This window comes from Myzus persicae, unplaced genomic scaffold (genome assembly GCF_001856785.1).
Source record: "Myzus persicae strain clone G006 unplaced genomic scaffold, MPER_G0061.0, whole genome shotgun sequence".
Lineage (NCBI taxonomy): Eukaryota > Metazoa > Arthropoda > Insecta > Hemiptera > Aphididae > Myzus > Myzus persicae.
The window spans coordinates 163,538-185,792 of NW_019101803.1; the positions used below are offsets into that span (position 1 = coordinate 163,538).

The window sequence follows — 22,255 nt, forward strand, 5'->3', positions numbered from 1 at the left end:
AACTCGTTATTAAAAGTCATTAAGCGGACGGTTTGCATTTTCTCCAAACGGCCGTGCAGGTGTCTCGAGTGTGGCTCGTTCAAACAAACAACCACAAAAAAAAAAAAACAAAAACCGAAAATGACCACTTGTAATAATTATATACCTACCCATAAGTACAGTCCGTTTATCTTTTGTGTAAATCACCGTGTTTAACTTTATGACAATATTTGATTTTTTTTCCGAGCTAAAAAATTACTGTACACATAATTATTATCAAAACGTCGTTTATTAGGTTGTAGGTTTTTTTTCGTACCTTCACACCTCTCGCCTTTCTTGGTTATACAGTTTTGTACACACGTAAAAAAAAATTGGTTTCAGCAAAATAGTTATAGTTAGTTTTCAGTCGACGAAACGATTTATTTAGTTGTGACAAACAACGTGTTTAGTTGAAAATATACTGCTCGGTTTGACGCTGCTCATTCGTAACGTAAACATTCGTTTCAAAAATCAAACGTTATTTTTCTCGATCGCTTTTGTTTAAGTACCCTTATAATATTATGTTTAAAAATACCATGTGTATAAATGTATAGGTACCCACCTAAACAGTTCGTCTATGTGTTCGATGTTAGTTAGCCCGTACAGTATTAGTACTTCCTCAAGAATCGATTTCAATTATTTTACTACACTTTGTCACTTGCCCATAACCGAATAAAACTGTATGCTTTCCCGAAGGCCGCGACTAAAGCACCTGCCACCTACCATCAGCGTCTGTATAATAGTGACATATATACTGCATTGTACGCATGTATAGTTGTTCCTGCAAAAATTAAAATACCATTCTTGATTAATGTACGCATGCTGCCAATGCACTTCGCCACGTTTATTATAGCAAATAGTGTGGAGTTTATAATATAAACGAGTAACGACAGGATATAAAATCATATTTATTCATCGTGAATTCTGTTGTACGTAGTATACGTACACGAGTTGTACCCATACGACGTCGTATGGGTATAAGTATTAACTTATGTGTACATTTCAAAAATTGCATAAACGATTGACTTCATATCGGTTTTAGCATATTTAAGTTATGCAAATGTTTTCTACATTATATATGTCATACATTGGTCGTTGTCAAACACGAATTGTATAATCGTTCAATTTTTTTTTGCAACGTGTTGAGTATTTATTTTAATCATTCAGTAACGTATTTTTCAACGTGAAATTATACTTCTACTACCAGGGTCTAAGTTTTTCGGATCAAAATGTATTATTAAAATGCGATTCCTAAGTGCATTTACGACAATAATATAAGTTTATAACAGTTCACTGTAAATATTAAATACCAAAAGTAATTTCGTCATAAATATAATATATAATGTGCATATTATTCTATAATTGAATGTTCTAATTTATATGTATCTAGTGTTGTACACTTACATACAAAAACAAAACACATGTCCTTAAATTAAGAAATGCAAAAAAAAACATCTGTCAAAAGACATAATTATTCAGTTCAAGTTATCGTTATTTTAATATTATACATTGTACGCATACGCTTTTATCGCCATAGGGTTTCTGTCATACGGAATAATACATCCGTTACCAATACAATATTATAACATTATGCATATTTGTAATTGTTATTATCGACCAAGCAGACTACGGTCACTGAGATTGAACGTATTTTGACGAATGCAAATCGTATTCTTCTACGCCGGTTTTATGATACAGTTTTCTCTCGACAAAAGCTATACCTACCTCAATAAGTACTTATCACAGTACTTATCGCGTCATCCTTTGTGAACACTCGCCGCAAACACGCGTAAACATTTCAAATTTTCAATTCGCGGGAGCGGCGTCCACTAAATATATTTTATACACACACTCGCATTATTGAGGATTATAATATGTACGTCGCCGCTGCAGCACAAATAATAATAATAATAATAATAATAATAATATATACCGACCCGGTGTGTAATCTTATTATTAGTATGTATATAGGTATTATTATTATATTTCTCCCTAATCGTCGACGAATTTCGGATAACCGCGTCTTAAAGTGTGCCGCGGTCGCTTTCATGTCTCCTCGAGACGATCGTGTGTACAATATAATATAATAGGCGCATACACGCCGCGTCCGCATAGGTACCATTTATTATTATATTTGCGCACTATAATATCATATGTGATCGACAACAACACACCCGCTCACCGTGTCGTGTACGAATTGTAATCCTGTTTAAACCGCAGCCCGCACGTCACCGGGCGCATCATAGGTAACATACGTACATGACGTGTGTATCGCATTCGGCGTACACTTGGAGATCGTCGCGCCGATATCATCCCCCATTTATACACATATGTATATATATATAATATTTTAACAACTCGTCATTTGCCCATTGTCGGCGCTATAATATATTATATTATTATTGTTATTGTTATCATCGGTCTTTGGCCGCGACGACACACTTTTGTCCCGCAAACGCCGCGGTGCGTGTGTGCGCGAAATCCGCTACCGAATGGGGAGAGAAAAAAAACAAAACAACCCCTAGCTCTTTTTTTCTCTTACCGCGCCGAGTGTCGTCGCCGCGCACGGGGCGCTGAACCCCAATGGGGCCGCCGCGAGGAAACGAAACCGACAAAGGTTATTATTATATGCAGGCTACAAGGGCACCGCGCGCGCCGTAATTTCGCGTCCCCCTTTTGGAGAGAAACCTCCGTTTCGCGGGTTGTACAATAATAAAATGGTATGAAATCCGCTTAAAAAATTATGTCCGTCGTTTACATTGTGTCCGCATAATATATAACATATTGTACACTATCGTCTCTCGTGTGTGTCTGTGCGTGCATATGCGTACGCATACACACACACGTGTGTGTTTGTGTGTGTGTGTGTGTATGTGTGTGTGTGTGTGTGTGTGTGTGTGTGTGATCCGACGGTGCGCCGAGACGAGACCAGTTTGCGGAGGAAGCAATAAACCACCGCGCGTTCAGCCGGTTATCTCTCGGCGGTCTGCACTCTATTGTACATATATATATATATATATTATTATGTACCTGTATGCACTGACGCACGAGTATTTATATGTGCGTACTTACGGCCGCCGACCGTCCGCGGGGATAAAAATCGTACAGATTTATCGGGCCCGGTCCGTACAGGTACACAGGGCCGCACTCGATTTATTGAGATCCATTCGGGTCTTCGGGAGGTCTGAGCGAATTGCAGTGTACTGGTGTGTGTGTGTGTGTGTGTGTGTGTGTGTGTGTGTATGTGCGTGTGCTATATGCGCTGGTCGTAACTTTTGCCGTTCGAAATTCAACACCGAAAATTTACCACCTCGTCGCCGCCTAAATTAAATATATAAATTACGTTTTCTCCCTCGTATCGTAATGCAGTACAAGTACGTATATGTATACAACCTAACCTATACTAGACGTTTAACCGTATTGGAAATCGTACGTCGTGTTGTGCTGTATGGACTCGCGCGCGGACATATAGAAAAAAATCAAGTGCGTGTTTTTAGACGGATATTATTATACAGGCTGTTGAAATGGTACTTGGACTCGTTTCATCAATCGGTGTTTTAATTCACACTATATTTTATTCAAACGATGTATATTATCGTTCGGTTCGAATGCATATTTCTTTTTCAATGCGTGTAAACAGATGTATGTAAAGTACATAATATGCGCGACAAGTGCCGACAACGTTTAATTATAGTATATAGTTGATAATATAATATGATTATCTTTAAGCGTGTCGTCCCGCAGACTTTAATAATTGAATTTCCCAAAGTCGTATGTTGCGTACCGTGTGCTGCTAAGACGTTTTAATTATTTGAAAGTATTTTATTACTCGGCGTGTGTGCTGCACGACGACGGGTATGCCCTCCGCGTGTGACTTGTTGCTCGGTGCGTTTAATTGCACTCGCTTTGCAGTTGAAAACTAGCTGCGTATAAATTGCATTTTGGGGGGAATATTAACGGCGTGCAATTTGCTACAGATGATAGCCTTGTGATTTACCGGCCGCGCTTAATTGTGCGGGTGAAAAGCACACGATCCAAATGCACATTCAAACCGCAACAGTACAGCTATAATTTAATATACAACAGGAAGCTATGTCGGGAACCATAATTTGTACGGCCGATGCATTTTAGGGGTGTAAGAATTTAACGCTATATGTATCGCGCGTTATTCGCATAATGCACACAATTTATTGTGCGCGTATAAGGGGTGTTGTAGCAAATTTAGTATTTGAGATTCGATTTGAAACGTATAGTCTAATAAATCTCAAAATAATTTTCTATCGATTTCCTATTTTCGCCTATTATAATACATGCATATCGTATTTCTCTGCACCCCGGCATCATCGCACGCTAATTGTGAACCATATACTGCATTATGCATATATTATCATTATTTACCAATATATGCATAATTATATCACATATATTCCAGCAATAACTACAATATTTAAAACGGCATTTTCATGAAAACTCATTATTCAAATAAGCTGGTATTTATGTTGTGTGTTCAATTTTTCTCGTACATTTAACCAATTTATTGCTATTCGGTATATTGTAGCTGTGGGCCGTTGGCGCTTTTTCCGACCCCTGCATCTGCCGCAATTTTTCTGGTATCGGTCCCAGAAGTTTTAAATTCGGATGTCTCGTGTGATACGAGGTCGTGTATGTGGTGTGACTATTGATGGGCATCGCGGACCTTAGCGATTCGTCGACAAATGCGCGTCTAGGGCAGATGTCAGCCTTTGCCTTTGAGTCAAAATTACACGGTGGTGGTTTGTAACTAGATCGGTGCACTGATGTCGTCTCCATCGGTTCCGGCGACACAATGTAAGCACTCGAAGGGCGTCGCCAAAGTTTCGGTGTAGCGGGACGGCGGTACGCGTTGCCGGTAGTCGTCTCCGCTTCCATTGAAACGTGTACCAGCGACGGCCGGACGGGAGGGGTGACCGGTCGAGCTGTAAGAATTAATATTTTAAACGTTTTACCAGTGACACTACACGTTTTATACTTATGCAGTAATAGGTATATACTTATTAATATATTATATAAATAATTGTTATAACATTACAGAAGTCCGCCGTATCCGCGTCTCTATCTATATATTTATACCTCCTTATGTAGTATATTATATATTATTGCAATGTTTTATAACTTTTGACTATAAATGTTGTGTATGTTTACTCCAGAGCCGGGCCTAGCAATTGTAATGCTCCTGACAAGATGACAATTTTGTGACCTCCCCTCTATCCTCAAAAATCTATCAAATGTTGCTCTCCTCCATATTCATTGTTTATTGAATAAGTTGTGCCCCTGGCAAGTGCCACCTTGCCAGGCCTTCGGCCCGGCGCTGACTTCAGAATAATATTATTTACAAGGTATAGTTATACCGGAACTGGCCGCTCGCCGCCATTCCAAAATGCTGAAATCTTCTATTAATTAAAATTGTGGTTTTTGAAATTCATTGACCATATTATAATATAACATAATAGTGAAAGACCACATTTTCTGTATTTCAAGACACTTCAGAATTAGCAATATAAACGATTTATTATTTTTTTAAAGTTTTTAGAGAAGAAACCTCCCTTTTATTTCTATCCATTATTGTTATATTTTACTTTGAACGAATTATTGTAATCGGCGAATTGTGTGTCTAGTCATATTGAACATATTCGATTCGTGTTTTCGAATGGTGTAGGCCTATAACCTATATATTGCAGTAGGTAGGTATAGTATCCTAATATATTCGTACTCAAGTGACTTTAACACGTTGATTAAAGTGAATAATATTATGTACGTATAATGCTGTTCAAAATTCTCATAAAATGTTGGTACATTTCATAGATTTAGATAGGTATACTATGTAGTGTAAACGTATTATACATAAATTTTATTAACATCAAACGATTAGAGTTAATTCGTTTTATTCGGGAATCTTATACATTATATATGCACCTAATGAATGTATGAAACTAATGATCGCATGCTCCCTGAGCACTCTTTGGGGGGGAGGGGTGGTGTACTGGAGTGCAACAAACGAACGGTAACGTGAAGAACGGATGTCGGCTTTAATAAGCTGACTGCAATGATTACCGCGGTGCAGTCCGTCTTTTACTGGGTAATGCATTTTGTACGACGTGCAGTGGAAACGGTCAACGCCGTCTCCGGCCAGGAACCCGTGGTCTGGAGGTGGCTTCGACTTGATCGGTTCCTGTGGGTCTCTCCGTCGATATGCTTCCCGGTGTGCAGTGGTGACGAACGACGGAGCGAGCGACCGTTTAACGGGTGTCCGACAGCGACACACCCGCAACGGGAGCGGGAGCGGCCGGTAGGAGGCACTGTGCACGGTCAACTGTTCCATGGGCATATTTACCGCGGTCGGAGCCATAATTTTTAAGCGATTTTCTAAAATATTTCGCAGCTAGTATATTCATGTAATTGCTGTGTATTCCATAGATAGGTCTGCGTTCCTGATTAAACAATAACATTTGAATATTATTGTATGAGTACTGTCATCTAGTTTTCTATCGCCGAGGTAACCACGGTACTATGCCGCAACAGCATACACTCGCGAAAACTGCTTGAAGAAACAGGTCAAAAAATTCTCATCATCAACATCCGTGATAATTATGTAACTAATTGCCGATTACGAAGTGGTACTTAGTTCTTCCCGCCCGCTAGCGCACATACACACACCCATATAATATAATATAGGAGTAGGTCTGGTGTCGTGTCCCTACGATCAATTGCATATTTTGGCTTAAAATTGAAATATTATAGGCATCAAAAGTAGACCACAAGTAATTTAAAAATGTATTTCTATAAACCAACAAGGATGGCTATATTATATTTGAATCTATAGGAAAAAAAACGACACAGTAAAATACGACAAGATTACAAGAGTAAAAACGTCAGTTTTACTTCTATCTTAAAATCCCGATTATCGCATGGATAATATTGTTATATAGCTGTTATAAAAAATGTACAAGGTAAAAAACATCAAATAAAATATCAAAAATATAAATTTGGTAACAATAGTTTTAAAAAATGTGGGATATCAGCTATTTTCCCACTTGAATATTCTTCACATACATGTTTTAATTTATTTTGTAACTGCATAAATCTTTGTTTTTTTTTTTTTGAAATGTCTCCAATGCATTTGAGCTAATTTTCGCTACCTCCAGTCGGATTTTCGTTATTAATACCCATGTATAAATGTAAGGTGGCAATGTCCCCTGTTGTTGTTACCTATAGTGGCGATTTTAGATATTATAATATTATCAGTATAATAACTTATGACTTTGTCGTTTTTTACCTGTTGTTTTTTTTAGTTGAAATAATACATTTTTAAACTCTCGAATGAATAATTCCTGTATTACCCGCCTCGAGTACCTTCACACCAATAACATGAAAATTTTCCCGTGGACATACGACATACGTCACGCATTTGCTCGATCAGCCACACACGTACGCGTAATACCATTATAATAATTGTTACACGTACATTACATATTATGGCCATATGGGTATCGTGCATCAATACAAACCCCCATGATGTATTGATGTGTTATTACTTATTATACATATTATTATTATTATTATTTATTATTATAACTGCTTGCAATGCGCGATCAAGACTACGACGAGATCGACGGCGGCGTCCGTAATCAAGCCGTATGCTCGCGTGAGTTGTACAGCCGACGGTTTGCAGTCTGCTGCAAAGCGATGATATAATAATAATATTATTATTTTAAAACAATGCGATGCAGATAGTGCACGTGAGATAAGAAGAACTGCAGAGGAAACTATTTAGAAAACTCGACGCCGACCGTGCAACAATATAATATAATATGGTAGCCGTTTGCGCGGGGTACACGTGTTAAATCGAGAACGGGATTCGCACAATATGATAATAATAATAATGTGTATTTACCTATATCTATGTGTACACATTATATGGGGTCAAATGTCGCACCGCATATTCCTCGCGCCCGTTCATTGTACAATAATAGTAATAATAATGTATAAGTACACTAATACAATATATCGATGTATGCATATGATTATAGTAAATTGCTGTGGCGTACAAATATGCACTTTTATAATATATATATATATATGTATATGTATATACTACACGTGTACTTGCGTATATTATAAAGACCGGTACATGGCCGGAAGAAATAGAGTCGTTTCACGCGAGGCGCGGACAATGGAAAGTCTTAGAACTCGGCATCGAATATACGGCGGCGCGCGGCGAGCGCGTTCCATTTATTATTATTCGCACAGTATAATAATATATTATAATATAATAATAGTATAATATTATACTAATAGGCTAGCTCGTCGTAAACGAGACTCGTCGGCTTCTCGTGCAGAGTCTGGATACTGTCAAGTTGTACAAACGACGAAAACGATGCGTTTTCCGGCACCGGAACCACCAACTATATGCCCAGAAGCAGACGGCCGAGAAACGTTTGTATTTTTTTTTTCCATCTCCTGCTGTCGTTTCCCCGAATCACACGTGCTCCCGACCTTTTAGCGTTGACAACCCGACCGCGATTTATCGTCTCGTCCGGAGGAGTCCAATTGCACAGACAACCGATTCTTTTATGTACGCTCGTCTAAACATTTGGTGTCCCGGGTCCAGCGTATCGTTTAGTCGACCCGTGTAGTAATGTGCAGAGCTATAATATAATGTATACGAAATTGCTGCGGTGTGACGTATGCACGACGACAGAACAGTATCCTTCCGCGAACCTGGCACGGCAATATGGTCTTCGGCGGATGCATCGGGCGGGGAACATATTGAGCAAAAAAAAATCGACTCGGGTACACACGTTTTTCTCCTTGATTTATATTCTTACTCGTCCTCGGGGAGCCAGCCAACAACCCCCTACTACCCCACCGCGTGTCATTCAAAAGTCCTACAGCCGACATGGGCGCGTTTATATATTAAACAGTATATTATTATATTGTGCACGCGGCAGCGATGCGATCAGCGAGCCGAAATTTAAGTGTCTCGAACGAGCCGTTTTTATGCATATTGGGTTACCTTCCGAAGTACCACTACAGCCTTCTGTTTTTGGAATTACTTCTGGTTTGGAGAGTTGAATACGCCGAGAAACGCACCGTAACATTTCACAGTTCACACATCATACTTATGTACCACACATATTATAATATACTGCAAGTAAAACACACAGTCCAACTTTGCGATGGACTTTTTTTCAATTAACGATCCTTGTCTATTTATTATGTTTATACATATTTCTGATAGCGTAACACAATAATATACAACAATCGTATGAACATATCGAATATACCTAGACACTTATGCGCGGGTATATATGGATTGTGCTGCATTATCGTATACATTTCACCATATTATAATATAATATATATATATATATTGCCCAACGACGTTATTATTATAAATTATCATATAAACGACCAGTTAAATAACTGTATATATATATGGACCTGCGGTGTATACGCGACGATACCTATAATAATAATAATAAAAACCATTAGCAGGATTACAATTATTATTGTATAATATTATATAGGTATTCGTGTGCGTAGTATTATGCATTTCCAAACCGGTCGATTATAAATAGTTTTTCTATTCCAACAAAACGAGCTATTGTGTATAATAATAATTATTATTATTATTGTCGCATACAACGCGAACGAAATGTTTGCCGAGCGATTTCGATTGCTGTACCGCCTGTACCTACCAGGTCTTCTTGGGTATATATAATATTATAATGTATATTATATACTATATACGTATAATAACCGGTGGTGGAGACGTGCTTGTATAGTAAATGCGTGTACATATTATATTTATACATTATTCTTAGATTGTTTGTTTTAATTACGTATAGTATATTTATTAATTGTTATATACGTATCTATAGGTAGTGCAAATATAAAAACGTGCGAAGAAAAAAACCGTATCGCGACGGTTGAACTTGGTTACGGCACAAATAAAATTACAACTTTCAAAACTTGTTCAAATACTATGATAATAATAGTATGTAATATTTATGTTAAATAATCTTCAAATTGTGTTAATTTTCCCGGTCACAACAAGTATCCGCATACAAGTATGTGTGCGTGTAACTTTTACGATGTAAAATGAAGTTATGCGTGAGGATATAATAATGAGTAGTTATATATTATCTGTCTACATATTTAGAGGGCCGTCCGTGTGTTATTATATTTTAATTTAATTGGATCTAAAGAGAAGCGCGCTTCTAGACGTAACAAAAATTACTCGACATGTATGACGAGGAATAGCGTTCAAGTAGATATATGTATATTTATAGTGTAGTTCATACTCCATGCGTGTATATATAGATACTGTATGGTATAATGTAAATAGTCTCGAATCTGGGGCTATACCTATATGCATTATAAGGGTATATACTAAATTCACGAATCAGTAGACTGATTGCAGGTTGTCAGTTTGACTATTTGAGAAGGACTACTTAAGATGAGGGCATAATTTGTTTCCGACAAAAATAAACATTCCCCTTTCCCTCCCAATATATACTATTCAAATTTAAAAAAAATATCTAAATATTTTAATACGAGGTGGTTGTGCATTTAATCTTCTTAGAATGTTTAGGAAACGAAAGTTTACCTACGCACATTTTTCGGAGGAACAATATTCAATCCATTCAGTTCACCCACGAATATAATATGATACGTCTGAAATTCTACACAATATAAACTCTTAGCATGTACTTCTGTAATACGTATATAATATGTATACCGTATGTAGTGTAAAGACTATAATGACGATATGTGTATATTACAATATAATATATAGATTATAGACCCGAGTGTGTGCCTTCGTACACAGTGTGCGTGCGCAATTAAATAATGAACCAAGTCCCTCGGGAGCGCGTATAGTGTAATGTCTGTTTAACGAGTGTACCGTTGTACCTATATATAAAATACTATATACATATACATGCACACACAACTACTGCAACAATACTATTACTGCCACTACTTTACGGCGTGTAATATCGCGGGAAAGGGTTATCGCTGTCGTGTACAGGTGTAAATTAAACAAAATAATAATTATTATATTATTATTATTATTATTATCCGGGGCCGCGCTCGAAATCGTCACAGCCGCGCGCGCGCGCCACCGTTTGAAGAGTCGAGGAGGAGCTGGCAACTGCAGGCAGCAGCAGCTGATACGATGCTCGTTGTGTTTGGGAACAACAAACTATGCTCGTAAAATAATAATATTATAATATATAATGTGTATACGAAAATTATTATTCCTCGAGAACTAGTTTTACGTGGCTAATAGCCTACAAATTAGTGTGCAACATGCAAGATTAATTAGTCGTTCGAGCGGATTAGGTATACCTATTATAATAATATTATATATAATATTATTATGTGCGTGCGAGTAAAATAATAATACTACACGACTTGCGTTGTAAACACACACTCACACACACAACAAATAAATAAATAATATTAATATAATATTATTATAATTTATAATAATATAATGCGGGTTGCGTTTTTTTCAGACGGCGTTACACTGGGCGGCAAAACACGGCAACATGGACCTGGTGAAAATGTTGGCCGGCACGTACAACGCCAACGTCAACGCTAAAACGGTAAGCAAAACGAAAGACCTAGTGCTTTTTATGTTTTTATGCTAAATTATTTTTCCTCATGCACAAGCCACGATAATTACAATTGTTTTGTATCTACCGTTTACACACAAATACACAATCGTCACAATATTATTATGCGGTATCGGTACCGCTGAACGATCACAGAAACTCATAACTCCACAAGAATATCTTTTAATTAATTAAAAACAATTACATCATACATGTAGACTATATGTTTTTGATTGGATTCAAAACCTAGACATCAAAAAATGACGATTTTAATCCATAAAATAAACAATGTAATCATGTTATATTATATTATTATAATAATAGAAAATGGTTTGAGCACAACTCTTTGAATCCGTTGTTTTAATATATTTTTTTTTCGATTTCCAAGTCACAATCGCAATCCTGTTTGTAGTTTATACTCTGCAGGTGTTAGTATGATACAAGTTAGGTTAGGACAGCTATGTTGCATTTATGATACGGTTTTGAAAAATTCATTCCCCTCGTTAGCCTAAATATATAATATTCAAAAGCGGAGTGTACAATTATTAATAACCGTCTGCAGTGAATGTGCTATAAAGGACTGTAGCGATTTTGTATGATGTAAATCAGAGATTGGAAATAGCGCGCTATTATAATTTATTATTAGCTGCGTTACCGTAGTTCACTACTTTTTATTGGACCTATGCAAGTACCGTTTTGTTTCGCACCTTTTGGCAATCGGGTTTAGCAAGAGAGGCAAAACGGTTGTACACAGTAATTGTAAATAACGGATATACTTCAATACTTTTTTTGAGTATTTACAATTTCTCACAAAAATAAAAAAACTTCATTCTAAATTTAAAAAATATTCTTGTATCCAGAAATGTGATGTTCACATACTTGTTTTAAAAAATGAAAATTATAATTTTGTGGCGTAAACAGAATTCACAGTTTCGCTTTATCCAACATATTATAATGAAAGCCCATACCTACTATAAAAAAAAAAAAATAAAGATATTATTTTCTATAACTAAAAATTATTATGGAGTGGCTATAAATTTGCATAGAAGCGTCGGTAATTATTATCAGCTATGTATATATTATACCTATCCTGCAGCATTATTACTCTCAATGACCGACATAATATTATACAGTCGTATTTGTAATAAAACTGCATTAACAGAAGTGAGGTATAATGGTAATTCGTAGGTGATCGTAGGGGATCGTTCAGAAAAAAGAGCTGCAGGTATATCTAGACACTTAATGCGTATATACTATACTCCCATATGATATTATACACATACTTCTGGAATCGACGAGATGACTTATAAACTTATAGTTATACTTTAATATGTGATGTATATACAAACGATTACTTTTGCGAATCGTCCGAATTCCTGAGGTCCTCACCAGTCGGTACACCATACTAACATTAAACATATTACATATATATATATAGTCTATCTGTACCTACGTTGCCTGAGGTCCGAAACGATTAGTATATTATAATATAATAATAAAATGTATATAATATTTTAGTAACATTCCTACGGAGCTAACTCCCTATACGCAGGAGATAACTATAGCGATAATAATATTATAACGATTTTTAATAATACATTATTCATTATACACGTTTATTATATATATTATATGCTCGTATGTACTATATACGTATATCATAATATTATATTATTATTATATAGAGATTGTGTGTGTGTGCGTAGAGTAGTACGCGTTCCAGTAATAACAATAATTATATGTATACAGAGATTCGGTTTAATAATAATTATATAATAGCAGCCGCGACCTGACCGTTCGCGAGCGCGCGCGCGCCTCGCATCAGCTCCTCGTCCTCCGCGTTTCCAGTTTTATAATATTATAATATCCGTCGCCTGTCCGCGTCGTCGATTTTTATACACAAAGATGAAAATATCGTGGTCGTCATCGCCGTCATCGTCGTCGTCATCCTCCGGGGCTAGGGACTACCCGCCGGAGAAACGCGGCCGACTTATATATAAATATTAAAATATAATATTATTCTAATCTCTGCAGCGGACAGAAAAAAAACGCGAAGAAGTCGTTCTTCCCTCGCTTACAACGAAGACGACGACGACGCCCCCGGGGACTACTATGAAGCGATCGCTCCGACTTTGGCTCCGGCTCCGTTTTAGGTACATTGCTGCACCGTGTATAATAATATTATAGTATAATATACTCATATAAACCTACGAGGTGTACTTACGTTGTGGTGTTTTTACGACGAATATCGATTCACCGTCCAGATACGCGACCGCGATAATATCTAAGCGACGGCTACCGTTAAGCCAGTTTCGTCGATTTACATGTAAAACTGCGGGGCGGGACGAAAGTGCTGCGGAGGCGTCGGCGGGTGGAGGTGAAGCCAAAATTATTATTATTAAAAATAAGGAAAAAAAATAGAAATCACCGTCACCGTCACAACTCGTACACGTAATAATAATAAATTTGTGTGTGTGTGTGTGTGTGTGTGTGTTGTTGTTGTTGTTGCGGGCAGCGCGTGTATCGCCCATTCTTATCTCAGAGCGTGTTACCGATCAGTGCGGTGCGGACCGGAATACGACGACCGCGCTCACCATGTTCTACCGCATTATACCGCACCACCGCGATATTCCGTTTCGGATTTCGTGGTACATACCTACTGGAATATAAAAATATGATATTGCTCATCGTGTTATATAATTAATAATAATATACATTTTCAAGCATCGGTAAATGGTAATTGTTTATTGGTATATTCCAACAAACAATGTCTTCGAGTTTTGGAGGTCGTGCAGTGTTCTTCTTTCGCCTAAGACTCTTTCTCGATTCCCATTATTTCAGTTAATATTTATGACGTTTAAGGCGCCATTCCACTTCGTACGAACTACGAAGCGATCACGGTGATTTCTCGATGCATGTTATCTACCAACAGATCAATAGATACCACAACCCACAGGTACTAACCTTTAAGTTAATATCTCAACTCGATCGATGTATGGCTACAGCTCTTATCAGAACTCCATCGTCGTCCCCTAGTAAAGGGGCTATTGCACGACTGTCTCCGTATTCCGTGTGAACCCTGTGGTTAACCCGTTACCACAATATAAACTACAGTTTATATACCTGCCGAATATTTTTAACTATTCCCCATATAGGTTAGGTGGTTATATAGGTACGGTTATTAATGACAAGTGAATTCATTTTACGTAAACGTCTTATAATATTATTTATTTAGTGAATAACGAGAAAATGTCTGTCCAAGAACAGGGAGCCACTGTAATATGCCCTTACAACTGTAACCAAACATAATGTACCAAACCCAGATTACTAAACCCACGATAAACGTACGCCCAACTGTGGTGGCGGAAATATGAGCCTTAACTTTACGTCTCCCGTAATTTGATTTGTGAATGTTTTCAACGCTAACTTTAACCCTAGAGTTCTAAGCTTAAAAGTAATCCACTCTCTCTTCCGAATGCACTCAACAATCATCATTATATTATTATATATCTACATGTTGTGCTATAAATAACCGATAGATATTGTTATTGATTACGATTACTTTTTACTATTATATATTATGAAAAAAAATCTGCATAATACGGAAGGATATTAAATTTTTGTGTATTTGTGTATGAACGAAACAAATTAATATTTTTTCCTCCAAAATGTTCTTATACAAAATTGATTATTTTGTTTATTTGTTTATTTGTTTATTAATTTACGGAATAAAAAATTCCTTATTTAGTACAGCATGCAACAATAATACAGTAATTTAACATATATAAGGGGCGATAACCCAAAAGTATAGTAAATTTACAGGTACAATTAAATTATAATAATTAGGACATAAATAAAACTACATATACGATATAACAGAATAATAAAAAAGATATTAAAAGATATTAAAAAATCAATAACACAATATTATGGTGAACTAAGAAAGGTGGGGCCCTCGTTACCCAACCGCATCATGCGGTCAATTGGTTTGTTTCTGCCGTAATTGGTGCAATGGAAAGGTACGGAAAAAGGGACCTTGTGGTACGATTATCATTTGTAATTGTTGTAGTCGGCTCACTCAATTCAATAATTGTAATTATTAAGGTTTAAGATAATATTAATTTATTATAATGCTTGTTTGTACTTCGATGCGAAGTGAAAACTATATAACTTGCTGAATCTATAAATTCAAATTATTTTAATAAAAAACACCCCGTTTCTACGATTATATTATTGTTTCAATTTTGTTAAATCTATATCTATACAATACTAAAATTTAAAACGAGTTATTAAAATGACTACTTTCTATATGTATAAACAAATATCCTCTAAACGATCTGCACCTTAAAAAAGTGGACGTTTTTTTTTTTGGAAACAAACAAGTGGTACAATTTCTACAGGCTGTATCTTCTGAATAACAGACACCTCGTCCGAATAGCAGACAAAATTTCAGTGACCGAGAGTGTTCGGAATTTAGAGGATTCCCTGTAGGTACCTATAAGATAATGTAAATACATGCATTATACATTAATTACAACCGTATGTGCATAATTATTATAGTACCTAATATAGTCATTGTCACATATTTCCATTTAAGTTCTTCATTCTATAAAACGTCTATTAAACAAATCATTCAAATATTGAACTTGGCACATTTCAGTTTTATTAAAAACTGAAATTGAACGAAACTAAATCTGAGATTTCTGTATACAGGATAAGCGTACTTGAAAAGTAAAATGCTTTCTTTTAGAAGGTATGACCGAAAATCGTAAAAAGTTCCACATTGTGTGCTGTACTCAAAAATGGAGTTCCATTGGGATTTCAAAAGTTTACCCCCTTTTCTGAACAAAATCCCGACTAGATTCAACTGAATGTTTAATATTAATTCAAGCTCTTATTTTTGTTTTGTTTTTTTTTTTTACATGGATCCTTGCACAACAATTGGAACAAATTAGAATGGAGTAAGTATTAAACTAATTTTCAATACTGCGAAGAAAGGGTTTGGCATTTAAACAATAAACAACTGAGAAGCGTGACGAACCGCATAATATTCGAAAAACAAGAGAGAATTTAAAATCACGTATATAGTACTATATAATATGTATACCTACCCTCTTTGTACAAACCCCTTGACACTGTTGTCATTTTTTTTTATGTGTGTGTACGCTCGTTTCATTCAATTTCCATATATATAAATAGAATACAATACTCGGCCGACGACATCTGTTCGAAATTTTAATTGTCCTCTAGGACGTTTACGAAACGATTTAAAAATCAAAAAGGGTGACAAATCATAGCACTCTCGCGACAATCCTGCACCCCAGCAGCAACGCTATCGCATATCACAATATATATGTGTGTATATATATAATACATGTGTGTATGTGTGTGTGTATATTAGCATAAAAGATATTATTGTTGTTGAATAATGTTCGCACCCCTTCCTGGGCGTCGATGCACTTATTCACTTATTATTATATACGCAATAATATATATTTTATTCCTAGTTTTTTCCGCTAACAATTATAACATATAAGTATAATGAAAGACGTCGACCCTTCTATAATACTCTACATTTATACAATAATATAATAATATAAAAATTCAAACCTAAACGATGCACTGCCGAAAAACTTCATCGGTACAACAATAAAGGATGTGTCTGACGTTGGTTAAAATTATTCAAATGCTGCGTCAAACTGCGGTAACGCTTAAGATAAAGGATTAATAATAGTATATATAGAATACTTATTATTATACTGCATATTATTTTAATATGCACTACGATGCAGTTTCGTCATTATACCTTTCGCCCCTTCGGCCATGGCACCTCCGTCGTCGAAAATTATTATCAAATATAGTATAATATATAATAATAGTGGTGGTAAAATAATTATTATTATATATAATGTTGTTGCTTGCAAACGGGAGTTTGTGGGGCGGTCAAATGTTTGCCGCCACAGAAGGATATTTCCGCAACTTTCCTACGTCCCGCGATTGAGAACTGTGAACCTATGTATATTATTTTAAAGTGCTATAATCGCTACGACGGCATTATCCGTGTATGAATTTTTTCTAATTTTTTGGAAAATTAATACTTATTTTTATTAGAGAGCCACCACAATATTTATTATATACATATTATATACGTATTATATACATATTATATACTTACTTCTCATAGATTTTCGACTTACCTAAAAATTCAAAATAACAAAGTTAAAATTTCGTTTTCATGTGTTCCAAAATAATCGGAGATAGCCGTTTTACATACCTTTTATATATAAAGTCAATCGATGTAAATATTTTAAATGTCGATTGTTGTTAATTTTCATGGAATATTCGAACATTATTTCAAGGGATTTTAGGCGGGTGGGGCGGCAAAACGACGTATTATAATATTTATTTATCGCTTGTTCTAACGGCGAGATTGATTTCCTTAGGGTTACACGCCGTGTCACTTAGCCCTGCAGTTTGGACACGAAGAGATCTACAAAATACTGGTCGAGTCGTACGGTAAGCGAAATACGCTGTTACTAATAATAATAATGATAATCGTTACATAAAAACACCGCCTGATCTCTTTTCTGCAATCTTTATAGTATACGACGAGTTTATTATTTATTGAATATAATAATAGTACCCATATTCTACAAGGGCGCCAGTAGTGGGGGGGGGACCCCTAGGAATATTTAACTACATGCGTAATTATTAATATCAATAACACTTTTAACTAATAATATATTAGATTATTATAGTAATACTGTTCATCTTGCCCCAGGTGGGATTTTATTCTGCGGGCGCCCTTGTCATTATCTGTACGTGTAATAATATTATAATAATTTAAACTTGGTTTCCGCGGCGCTTCAGGAGCCGACCCGAACGTGCGGGACTACAGCGGACGGAAGCCCAGGCAGTACCAGACGAACCAGGACACGAGCCTGTCGGCGGACACGTATCGCAGTGAGTATGCCCGCGAAAAGCCCTCGACGGCCGCTAAGCTCCTGCTGTTCAGCTCTTTGCCGAGGCCGAAGCGGCGCTCTAAAAAAACCGCCAACTTGTCTTCCTTGTCATTCTCGCATGCCGTCCAAGTAGTTAACCCGTCGTCCAAATCCGCCAGAGACAAACACTGCGGTGGCGGTGACGGTGGCGGCGACTGCGCTAGGCCGTCTTCCGCCCTGTACTACTTCTCCGCCCTATCGTAGTTCTAATATCATAATAATAATAACAACAATAACGATGATACGCAACACGATACCTATATTATGATATTATTCACAGTTCACACACACACACATCTATAATTCTATCGCAGAACTCGCATTATACGATACGTATATTATTCACAATGTATATATATATATACGATTTACGACTTACCTATTTGCATATAATATATTATATAGGTACACACACCAATAATAATAATTATACCACACGCATCGTCTCCAACCCTCGCCACCCTCCCCATATTCCATGTACGAACACCGATCGTCGTTACACGCACATTTAAATAAATAGTGGTAATACTCGACTTTTCTGTAATCCGTCATGTCGGCGCGTATCGAGTTCAGCTGATATATAATATAATAGCTGCCACCACAATATAATATTATAATGATAATATAAAGTATCTTATTATAATACACGGGTACACGTCGTTGACGAAATCGATATTATATTATTATTATTATTGCTAGTTATTTATAGCCATATGTAGGCTATAGTAAAGCCGTCAAACTATGTCATAAAGTTCAACTTAAATTCAATACGGATATAAAACCCAATTATATTTTAATTTATAAAAATTCGTTTCATATGGTTTTGCGATAAATCACATTATAAAACGCTTTTCGGCGACAGAATATAAAATAAATGTGTGGCATATTCAATGAATTTATAAAAAAAAATCCCTCTGCTATATAGCATGCATTTGCAGTTGACAGTAGTGTATTACAGTAATATAATATAATATTAGGTATAGGTATTGTATTTTCGCGGTGCATGGTTTTCACTTTCACAAACTAACTATATAAGTACCTAATAATATTGCTTACACATATTATGCGTAGTAATTGTACATTTAGTAGTAGTTATCGGGACAAGGCGTTTAATCCTAAAATATATCAAATCATTTTTATCAATGTTGTATGTATTATTGTTTTGATTAATAATTGTTTAGAATGGGCGATTTGAATCCGTTACTTGTACACGAGTCATTATCGTTAATATATTATATTTTATTTGAATAGACACAGAAAGCTATTTTATAAATATATAAACATTTATATTTATTAGTTTTATTGTACCTTTTGTGCGATGAAAAACATAATGAAATTAACAATATACAATTATTATATGTGTTCTACATATTATTACCTGTCTTAGTTATTTAAACAAAGTCAATTTTAATGGAAAAACAAATTCAATATTAAGTAGCTATTAGGTACATAAATGCCTGCTTATTTTAAACTATTTTGTAACAACAACATAATTATTATCTTCGACCATAATTTTATACTATAGCAAATAAATACTTTTAGTAAATTATTTGATAATTATTATCCTGCATATTTATCCGAACAAAATGGCACCATCTAAATGGTAATTCAATAATAAATGTCCAATATTGTAGGTACATATATCTTTTATAAGTCATTTATTCTAAAATCGAGTGTTTTTAATCAAATATTTATGTTTTATTGATTAACTTCAATGTTTTATCTTTATCCAATTGAATGAATTTTTCGGTCTTATCTAAATATTTTAATATTCGTAGATATTACTGAGATTTTTTTGCACACAATTATAATACAAATATCTTTTGTGTCCTTTTATTTATAAAGTTTATTACAATCGATAAAAAAAAAACGTAATAAAATACGTTATACGTAAACCCTAAGATAAAAAATGTTTGTTAATTCTCTTTTGATCTGTGTAAAAAGTTATCTTCAGAAGTTCTAGGAAAAAAAACTAAACAACAATCATTATTCTTTAATTACCTACTTTGTAACTGAATACTTGTTATCGTGGTTGTATTATTTGGTTTAAAATGGCGTTTTATGTAAATGCACCTACTCGTTACATGAATAATTTCAAATATACGTACAAAAATGAGAGTGTGTCTATAAGTGTTTCGATCAAATTAATTCCAGGATTAAAAAAAAAGTAATAATAAAATGTTTTTTTTAGTTGAATAATTGTTTAAATCAAATATTGTTATGAGTGTACCTATATATAAGCCACTACTTAACTACCCCGACCCGAGAGATGATGTTTATTGAGCCCGTTGAAAAGCTTAAACAATAAATAATGTTTTACGGCAAGTAAATTGCCAGCGGGCAGCCAGAGACGTTGAATATTTTTTCTCCGGTCCGCGAAACTGCTGCTGGTAAATGTTCGATGAAAAATTATTATATTATTAACCTACATTGTGTACTGTTTGGTTTGGAATAATACATTGCACGTGCCATATTCATTTGGAAATTGTCTTGTCCTCATCCCATATAGACCACTACAACCACTGCAGTCACCGATTTGCTTTGTCCTATAAAATAGTATATTATTATCAAATGAACATTATTGCTATTGCATGTATAATATTATTAACACCTATCTATACTTATATGCTGCATGCCGCAATCATCAGTCGGTCATATTAAAATATATATCGACTAATATATATATATCTACAATTATGACCAAATCTAAACATAATAGTATAATCATACTGTATAAATAGTAATAATTATTGTTATAATAAGGCCACGTTTTGTGATAACCGGTGCGTGCAGACCGTGTGTCTCACCTGCAATGCCTCCTATACCTTAAAATAGGTACGCGTGAGCATGCGGCTGCTGTTCCATTTTATGTAATGCAATAACAATACTAATTATATGTTTTATTTACTCGGACTAGTGTTAACATTTCGCGGGCTAACGAAACGAATAATGCGTTTACAGATTATTCGCGTTTGTTAAATTAATTTTCCATATTATACATGCACCGGACTTGAAATTTCAATGAAATTATGATATTATCTGCCCTTTATGAGAAAATAATGTATTATAATATTATTGTCATCTTCCCTACAATTTACCGTGTAATACGATGAAACCCGACGATACTTAACCGTAATTATTTCTTTTGCTTATAGGGCTGTTGGACGCGGAAAGGCAAGTACATTTTTTATATAAGAGTGGTGTGGCTTTCATTTTGTATACATATTATTATTATTGTGCTATGCTCTCTTGTAGCAGTACTCTGCACCATAACACAAAGACATTAATATAATATATTATTACAAGCGTATATAACCTATACAGCATATATATATATTATATGTATGTGTGTGTGTGTGTGAGTGTGGGAGTGTATGTGTCATGTGTGTGTGTGTGTATGTGTGTATGTAATAATAATAATATGTATAGTCTCTTCGTATATTATATTATACTACGTATATATATATGTGTGTGTACATTAAACTGACGCTATGCAATTATACAAATCGCGCATGCTGTACTATAATATTATGGTACTACCTGAAACAGCTCTTCTATCTAGAAACTTTTACGAAA

At 35.3% G+C, this 22,255-nt stretch overlaps 2 protein-coding genes across 10 annotated transcripts in view; one reads left to right on the forward strand and one right to left on the reverse strand.

The window, feature by feature from the left end:
* Positions 1 to 22,255, forward strand: part of LOC111030456 (ankyrin repeat domain-containing protein SOWAHB) — an 89,794-nt gene that overhangs the window by 64,132 nt on the left and 3,407 nt on the right. For 4 of the 9 annotated variants that reach the window (XR_002604113.1, XR_002604112.1, XR_002604114.1 and 1 more), the window contains exons 9-14: positions 4,107 to 4,112; positions 11,580 to 11,669; positions 16,634 to 16,639; positions 18,122 to 18,194; positions 18,549 to 18,641; positions 21,835 to 21,853. Coding sequence is in view for 6 of the 9 variants with exons in the window: in XM_022309958.1 (XP_022165650.1) it covers positions 4,107 to 4,112; positions 11,580 to 11,669; positions 16,634 to 16,639; positions 18,122 to 18,194; positions 18,549 to 18,641; positions 21,835 to 21,853 (287 nt within the window). In the remaining 3 variants the exon portion in view is untranslated. The remainder of the gene's footprint in view (positions 1 to 4,106; positions 4,113 to 11,579; positions 11,670 to 16,633; positions 16,640 to 18,121; positions 18,195 to 18,548; positions 18,642 to 21,834; positions 21,854 to 22,255) is intronic. The other 5 variants (XM_022309957.1, XM_022309953.1, XM_022309954.1 and 2 more) reach the window with 2 other exon arrangements.
* Positions 4,129 to 6,403, reverse strand: LOC111030458. Its single transcript, XM_022309961.1, has 2 exons — positions 6,109 to 6,403; positions 4,129 to 4,973 (listed from the first exon to the last, which is right to left on the reverse strand). The coding sequence occupies exons 1-2, from the start codon at positions 6,401 to 6,403 to the stop codon at positions 4,513 to 4,515; spliced, it is 756 nt and encodes a 251-aa protein (XP_022165653.1). The 3' UTR covers positions 4,129 to 4,512.